The sequence below is a fragment of the Bidens hawaiensis genome, unplaced genomic scaffold, assembly GCF_021521415.1.
Source record: "Bidens hawaiensis isolate Kalapana, Puna unplaced genomic scaffold, B.hawaiensis_p1.1 tig00419456_1, whole genome shotgun sequence".
Lineage (NCBI taxonomy): Eukaryota > Viridiplantae > Streptophyta > Magnoliopsida > Asterales > Asteraceae > Bidens > Bidens hawaiensis.
This window is the reverse complement of record NW_027504869.1, coordinates 457,607-466,865: the sequence shown is the minus strand read 5'-3', so window position 1 is coordinate 466,865 and position 9,259 is coordinate 457,607. Positions and strand designations below refer to the sequence as shown.

The following is a 9,259-nucleotide window of genomic DNA, read 5'->3' as shown; positions in this document are numbered from 1 at the left end:
GTGAATTGTTGGTTAGAATAATCTACACATCTATTTATCATTTCCATTTCAAGAACTATTAGGTTGATTGTAAATTTGTTTAATTTGTCAAACCTGTCAAATTTAGGCTTCCTATAAAACGGTACCTCGTGTTGTACTTTTGCATTCCAATTTCAATCAATCTCTTTGAGAATTTCTTTCATTTATCTTTTGTGCTTATGCTCTCCGTCATAGTCACCGGCAGCACTATTTTGTCGACTAATGTGTCCGTCAGAAGTACGTCGGTGAAAGCAGGCCTCGTCCATGATACTCTCTCGATGAAACAAGACATGCGTAAAATTTTACCAATGGATAATTATATATTTAAGTTTTTATCTTTTATTTCCTTCGTTTATTTGTCCGAAATTACTGATAACAATGTGATATATACTCACTCACTCAGTTTTCTAGTAGTGTGGCCAATGTGGCATTCCGTGGGGTTTACTTTTCCAATACTAAAGGTACAGATGCATGTTTTTCTGTCTAATAATTTCACATAAATTAGCCTGCAGCCTTATTTCTCTAGAGAAGAATAAAACAAAACTGACTTTGTTTTTTATGCTGTTCTAGAAAGTAAAAAAACATCTTGGTAACACAATCTAGAATCCAGATTTGAAGATTGTGGGGGCTGACTCAACCAGTGTCTGTGTTTGTGTAAGAGTGGCTGGCAACTAACTGTCCAATTAAATACATCAGAACAACTGCAACTTTGTTAGTTGGGATTGGCTCTACACTGACTACATTGTATGCCATCATCAATTCCCAAAATGCATATATATAGACTTCACTCCCTTCCTTGTTTTTCAGAAAACACCCCAAAACAAACATTTCTGTGTGTTTTTTATATTCATTGCCACTTATAGTTAATCACATACAATAATGGCTAGCTCAAAATCCTCACTTGCCATACTATTGTGTCTAATGTTAGTAGTTTTCGGTAATGTTGCTCTTGAAGCTGAGGCTAGAGCTTTCTTTGTGTTTGGTGACTCGTTAGTTGATAATGGAAACAATAACTACTTGGCTACGTCTGCACGGGCCGATATGCCTCCTTATGGGATTGATTATCCCACTCATCGCCCTACAGGCCGGTTCTCCAACGGATTTAACATTCCAGACCTTATCAGTTGAGTTTTATGTTTTTATTAGCTCTATAATTTACAAATTATCATTAGTTTTACAGATAAATTTTTAATAAAAATTGATTAATTAATTATCAGGCCAAGCCATTGGTGAAGAATCAACATTGCCATACTTGAGTCCATTTCTTACAGGTGAAAGGTTACTTGTTGGTGCCAATTTTGCTTCTGCTGGTGTTGGCATACTTAATGACACAGGAGTTCAGTTTGTAAGTTCTCTCTTCCTTCTGAAAGAAACAGTTTTCATGTATACTTTTACTTAATTAAAGTCTTTTCATGCTACAACCCACCGGCGAATGCAGGAACTTTTACTAAATGAATCGAGTCATAATAAGGCTTTCCTTGAAAAAATAATTTTGAGCTCCAATAGAAAAATAATTAACAAATAAGAAAGTATTCAACTAAAGCAAAAGACAAAAGACAAATGAGAACGACCTTCAAACAAAATACAAATTTAGAAACATGTAGGGTTGCAAAAATGAAAATTAATTTCCAGTTTCTTTGTGTGCACCCTTCTAATGCTTCTGATTCCCAAGTCTCCGTGCCATAACAATTAATTACACTAAAAAATCCAGACCTGTCCAGTAAGGCTGGATCTGCCGGTGAATGCAACCTACATTAAAAATGTATTTTTCTGTATACTCAAGAAAACTTCTTAAATGATTTTTGTTGTGCAGGTTAACATAATAAGGATCACTCTGCAAATGCAATACTTTGAACAGTATCAACAAAGGGTGAGTGATATAATTGGCCCTGAGCAAACTCAAAGCCTTGTAAATCAAGCTTTGACACTCATCACATTGGGAGGCAATGATTTTGTTAACAATTACTACTTAGTTCCATTCTCAGCAAGATCTAGACAGTTTTCTCTGCCTGATTATGTTGTCTACTTGATCTCAGAATACCGTAAAGTGTTAACGGTAAGTAAATACAATTCTTTTAGCTCATAATTCATTTATTTTAACCTGGAAGAAAAAAGTTTTAAAAAAAGATTGGTACCTTATTGGCATGTTATGCATGGTTCCTTGATTGCGGTCCATGCATTTTTATGACTAGCTTTATTATGATTTCTTGAATTAAATGTTATGGTCTGGTTTTTAGGTCAGTTTTGAGTATTTTAGCTAGATTATGATGCATTCTTGCATGATATGATGCTAAATTTGCCATAAATCTATTGATAGAGAAGGGAAACACATAATATAAAGAGACAAAATTCTCCAAGAATAAGTGATATATACTAAATGATTGAAACATTTGTATTAAGGTCTCTTTCATAAGGATTTCTTAATTTGATAGGTATTGCTAAATTTTTGGAATTATAGATGTCTAGTATTAAGGATATAAATAACGGATATATTAAGAAAATTAGAGACTTGCACGTTTTAGAATAAAAAATAAAAGAATAAAATAAACTAGAGCATGATGCAGCTTGTCGAGACTTTTCTGTCCAATACTTAATAGTGACGGCCCAACCATTTTGGTGGCCTAAAGTGGAGAAAAATTAGAGGCCTTTTACGTTGTCTTTGTTTAATAAACAGTTTTGAAATTATTCAATAGACCCATTAACAAAGTTTGATCTATTAGCTATACAACACAATCCAAACCGATCTTCTCAAGCCCACCTACAAATATATGTAATTTGCTAATAAAGATTCTAGTTTAAGTTATGTTCGATAATTTGATACCAAAATATCTTAGTGCGCGTTTATGTAAGTAACAAAATAAAATATCCCTTTACAATACAAATGGTGGATAAAATATACACATTATATAATTATATAAACAACAGCATAAATATGTCATGAGGACACAAAATAATTGATGGCTATACCTAGTTCAGTATTAAAAGCTAGATAGGTAGTTGAGGAGTAATAAAATTAGACATCCTTTTTTGGCCAACAGGTAGGCCTGCAAACGAACTGAATGTTTAGTGAACATTCGTGAACCATTTGGCGGAATGTTCCTTTATGTTCGTTTATTTAATAAACGAACGAACTTGAACAAAAAACTTGTAACGAACGAACATGAAAACATGTTCCGTTCGTTCAACGTTCGTTTATGTTCGCTTATTTATGTTCATTTATGTCTGTTCATTTATGTTCGTTTATGTATTAATAAAAAATAATTAAATATTATCTAGATAGGTCATCTGCTTAAAGGTTTTATATTTGTCAATTTATGTTCATTAAGGTGTCTTCATTTAAGTTCGTTTATGTTTGTTTGTGTTCATGTATGTTCGTTTATCTTTGTTCAGTTATGTTCGTTTAGATTTTAAACAAACGAACACAAATGTCCCTTTTTAAATAAATGAACGTGAACATAAATATTTGCTCAATTAAGTGTCTATGTTCTTTTAAATTAAATGAACGAACACGAACATGCCATTTTTCGTGTTCATTCGATTTGTTTACAGGCTTTCAATATTCACATTGATGATTACATCAGTCTCATTCTCCTAGGCTTTTCCAATTTTATTTGTGTTCGTTTGTGTTTGTGAACCGTTCGTGAACACATTAATTTTCTTAATGAACGAACACGAACATAAAATCTCGTTCGGTAAGTGTTCGTGAACTATTCGTAAACACATTATTTTCTTAACGAACGAACATGAACAAGGCCTTGTTCATGTTTGTTCGGCTAGTTTACAGCCCTACCTATAGGCCTGTCCATAGGGAAAAGGAAAAACACAATGAGCTCCTATGGTTCGAACGTGGATATTCAGGTTCCTAGACAGTTACCTTACCACTATACTACACAAAGATACATGTTTAAGATATTAAACTAATACTAATGTACATGATATATATGATTTACATTTTTACTTCAAAAGCGAGGCCTAAAGCCCTAACTTTACTTGCTAACCTTGTAGGGCCGGCCCTGATACTTACAATCCCTTTATAACTCTACTCGTAGCTCAAGTTATGTCAGTATTATGGGGGGCCTCTTTCTACCTTGTTTTCCCTTTTTAGCTTATCCTGTCTAGATGGTCCATGTAAGAGCCTAAATATCATCTATTGAGGGAAGCTAAAGTAGTTTCATGTCATTATCATATTTAATTGCTAAAGAAAGTAGCATGCACCTATACCATGTGCTACAATCATGTCAGTATTAATGCATTTCATAAGAATCAAATGAATCCTTCAATGCACTCACTTAATACCGGTCCTTTTGATATATATGTTTAAAAGTTCACCAAAATTTAGTTGATTGAACGTGTTCTTAAATAATATTTGCAGAGGCTTTATGAATTGGGATTACGACGTATTTTGGTCACGGGTACCGGGCCATTAGGGTGTGTGCCTTCAGAACTAGCCCAACGCAGCCGCGACGGCAACTGTGATCCTGAGTTGCAAAGAGCAGCAAGTTTGTTCAACCCTCAACTCCAATCAATGCTTGATAGTCTCAACAGTGAGATTGGGAGCAATGTGTTTATTGGTGCCAATATTAGACAATCCAACATTGACTTCATTTCTGATCCTGGAAGATATGGTAAAGCTCCATTTTAATTAATATTATAAATTTTGTATATAAGAAAAAAGAAGTTTATTCTAATCTAAAGAAAGTAGGAAGGATATGAAACCGAGAGATTGTGATTATAAGTTACAATGGTGATAAATATAAATGTTTATTTTGGTGAGCAGGGTTTGTTACATCAAAGGTAGCATGTTGTGGACAAGGGCCATATAACGGAATTGGGCTATGCACGCGGTTATCAAATTTGTGTCCGGATAGAGATTTATACGCGTTTTGGGACGCTTTCCATCCGTCAGAGAAAGCTAACAGGATCATCGTGAGACAAATTCTAACCGGCTCAACCGACTACATGTCACCCATGAATCTTAGCACCATTATGGCGTTGGATGCTGCTTCTAACGTGTGATTGCGTACACCATTTATAGGCTAAAGTATCTGCACCGTACGTGCACCTATTTGGAATGATATATTGTCTGTGTATGTCTTATTTTTTGGATTGATTTCAAGTAGTAATGTTATAACTTATAGATTGTAAACTTTAATATTTTGGGTAAAAATGTAGCTGCATCTGTAGCACCGTCAAATGTTTGTATGTTTAGTAAAGTCAAATAAAGAAACAGCATGTATGCAAGCTAGCATGCATTCACAATCCAAGACTCCATTTTTTTAGTTTTCTTCACAAATTTAATATGATTCATATGAATCGGTGATAAGATGAGTAAAATATATAGATAATATTTTTAATGTTAGTTATGTCTGAAATTATGTCTCTGTCAATCACATGTTGTTTTAGGTGGGAGCCTTTAATATATGGAGATATTTTTGAATTGAAGTAGTTATGATAATACATAATACTTTTATGATCAGCAACAGCAAGCATGATAATCTAAAAATGATAGAAAAAAATAATAAATCAAAAAATAAAAAAAGACAGAGTAATGTAGTACGGTGTAAGTTATAGCAATGATTAAATAAATGAGGTTATTATTATTTGTGTACAAAAAGTGTGTTACTGTGAGTAATAATAATGTGGCATAATCCATTTAACTATATATGCTCTATAAAAATCATGATATTAAATACATTTATTTGACATTTATATAATTTTGTTATTCTTTTCTAAATACAGTAGATCATTATCTTCTTCAAGTTCTGATTACAGTTTTGGGTTTGGGTTACAAATAGTATTTGAATAAATGAGTAAATATTAGTTAAATGGATGAAGTTGATTTTCAGATGATTAATAATTTGTTTTTTCAATTTGCCTAACACAAGAGTATACATATAAGACAAAATAGAAAAGATATAATAATGTGAAAAGTCTCTAGGCTACAAAATACACATGAACTCTCATTAATTTATAAGGAATTGAACCTGACATGTATGATGAGAAGTGGTGTTTGCAGGATTTGAATTCAATGATGTTATGTTTCTGCAGTCCTGTGACACATGAAAGCAAGGAATAGCAGACATGTAACCTCTGCCCCACCGGAAGCAGTAAATTAAGAGGAAGTTAAAGATTTTGAACTTAGCATGCAGCATTTAAGGTTTCGGGTTAATTTGACTATAATGAATTTTGTAGATTATTTAAAAAAGGGTTAATGGGTAAATACGTGATTAGCGATTAGTAAAGCCTTAGCGTCTATTCAAGCGTTTGATTATGGCAGGCAGGCCCAGACCAGGGGGCTACGGCTCTGGGCCGGCCTTCCGAAGGGCCTAAATCCTTATTTTTTTAATTATTTATGCTTAAAGTAATATATTTAGTTTATACATCTAGTTGGTGCACATCATGGCTTCCATAGTTCCGTTTATTATAAGAAAATGCAAAGATCACAAGTTCAAATCTTGGAAAACAACATATTATATTTTTTTATTGTCTTATTTTTCTTTTCTCTCTTTAAAAGATTGTCCCACAACAACCAATAATAATTGTTCAAACTATTAATGAAAACAACATAATGTATTTTTTTATGTGTCTTATTCTTTTTTTCTCTCTTTAAAGATTGTTTCACAAAAGAGAATAATTATTTAAACTATTAAACCAAATCTAAAGACCACACGAAAATCTATCACTTGTCCTGCATTTTTATTAATTGTTCCAAGCCTAAAACGTTCCGAGGATTCTTAAAGCCAGCTCTGATGACATTGGTGGAACTACCCATATTCAATGAGGGTCGGCTGCACCCCATGAAAAACTAAATTTTATCAACTATATATACCCTATTTTGACACTAACCCAAAAGAAGTTTTCTAGAATTACTTGGATTTTTCGAAAAGCTCTTGACGTTTTGTTGTGTAGAGATTAGAGAAGGCTGATGTTAATATTAAAATATATTACGTGACAGTAACGTGACGAATAACAAGCTCTTGCTATGATCATTTAGTCCCGGTCTACCATAAACAAGGTCTATGTGTTTAAAGTTTTATACTTTATTCATTTATTTTGGATTAAATTTTTCAAACCTCATATAATATATATTTCATAATTAAATTATCCACGTCCGTCCTATCATTTCCTATCCTACTCTACTAACAAAAAAATAATGGTGGTGATGATGTGTCAAACACATATTCTTTCCTACCCTATTTTTCCCTCCAAAAATCCTAGGGTGTGTTTAGTATAACGTAATGGAACTGAGAAGGGAATGGAATGAAAGAGGTCATGGCATGAAAAAAGGAATAGGAATGGATCAATACCATTCCATTGTCTTGTTCGGTTACCATGTGGGAATGAAATGAAACGTTACTTTGTGTTGTTTAGTATGCATAAAAAGGCGAAAGAATAAAACAAAATTGATAAGGAGTAGTGGCGATGGTGGGTTGTGGTTATGGTAGTGGTGCGCAAGTGCCGATGGTGGATGGTGGTTGGCGATAGCTGATGACGATGAAAGTGGTGGTGGTCACGGTTGTCACACCCTCAAATTTCGCCTAACGGAGTTTTACCATGAGGCATGTAACATAATAGGATCTAGCTCATTCGTTATACCAAGCAACCAAATTAAAGTACTCACAACATTATTTAAGTCTCATTCAAACATGAGAACAAATCCAAACCAAACAACTTAAAAGTCTTACGAAAGCGTTAAAGTGTTTAGATAAACAATAAACCTTATGTTTGAACATGCACAACCCATCATATGTAAACAGTTGAAACAAAAGTTCATGCGACAAGTGTGACTCCAGACACATGTAATGCAATCTGCTCCTTAGCACATCTAGCAACCTGGGAAAGTATAAATACTCACGGGTCAACACGAGGTTGGTGAGTTCATAAGTTGTAGTAAAAGTAGTATATATAGTATAGATAGTATACGTAGCATAAGTAGTTTATGTAGATTTAGCATTTTTCAAATATACCAGGGTAGCTAATCCATTTACAAGCTACTACACGTTTGAACCGAAGCTGACTGTCTGTATGCCTTCTTACCAGGTCTATCACAAAACACTGGCGATGTATGTTAGGACAATTTACACCCGTCCGACCTCCAGTCAAGTTATAGCAGGTGGGGTTTCTCAAACCCAGTAGCACTACTTAAATTTCCCCGCGATCCCATCCTAACGGTTCAAGGTATATAAGGACTTTAAGAGATATGAGGGCATCTAGTATACACTTGTGATATATAAAAAAACTAAAAAATCCAAAATAAGCCGCTACGTTTTTCTACAGAAAACCAGTATGTAAGTATGTCTGAGTTTTCAATCCATAAAACAAATATAGGCAAACGTTTTGTGTTTTCAATCCAGAAAACAAGGAAAATGCTTTGTTGCTTTCAATCAAGAAAACAAGTATACGAAAATAGTTTTGTTGTTTTCAATTCAGAAAACAAGTTGGAAAAAGCATAAACTCACATGGTGTCGCGTGTAATAGACTTTTCTCAAACCAAATGAATGCACTTGTGTAAGGCTCCGAACCCCGGGAACCCCATAGTTGGTAATCATTCAAAACACTCGTAAAAATAATTAAACTTAAAAACAATTCTTTTCATTAAAATAACCAATTCAAAGTATAATTCAGCGGAAAACATAAATAATAAAATAAGTTCCCAAAATCCCGGGAATATTGCCCAAAACCAATTTAGTTATATTTTATAAAAACTTTTTAAAATAAAATGTTCAATAATAAAATCTTCCATCCACGTATGCCCTTCACCGTCCACGTAGCTTCATGCACGTCCAAGCGATAAGGCATCCTCCTCCTAACCTGAAACTCGCACTAACATGCACACAAAGGCAGCTTTGAGCTGAGTGAGTTCAAGTTTTAATAAATAACATCAATAATAATAATCATCCTTATATATATATATACATATATATAAACATCCTTATAATTATATACCTACATATATATCATCCAAGTAATAACATCAGGGTCGAGCAAACGTACAACCCAAACACGTAACATCAGTGCATGCAAACACAAAGTAGGCATACACAACATCAGTAGTCGAAACGACTACAACATAGCCAAATACAGGCCAAGCAATAATGTATATATATATATATATATATTTAACATCCCAAGGCCTACCATATACTAGCAAGCCTATATAAATTCGTTTAAAAACATTTCATCATGTAAGAAAACACTTAGGTGTGCATGCTAGCCCAAAAGTAAAAGAGTAAAAAGGGCA

At 33.6% G+C, this 9,259-nt stretch overlaps 1 protein-coding gene across 1 annotated transcript; it reads left to right on the top strand.

Annotated features, from left to right (window-relative positions):
• Positions 1–422: 422 nt before the first annotated feature.
• Positions 423–5,101, top strand: LOC143608927 (GDSL esterase/lipase LTL1-like). The gene is made up of 5 exons (XM_077083824.1): positions 423–1,141; positions 1,236–1,363; positions 1,832–2,074; positions 4,391–4,643; positions 4,796–5,101. Exons 1-5 carry the CDS (start codon positions 898–900, stop codon positions 5,032–5,034), a joined length of 1,107 nt encoding a protein of 368 aa, XP_076939939.1. The 5' UTR covers positions 423–897; the 3' UTR covers positions 5,035–5,101.
• Positions 5,102–9,259: the final 4,158 nt, after the last annotated feature.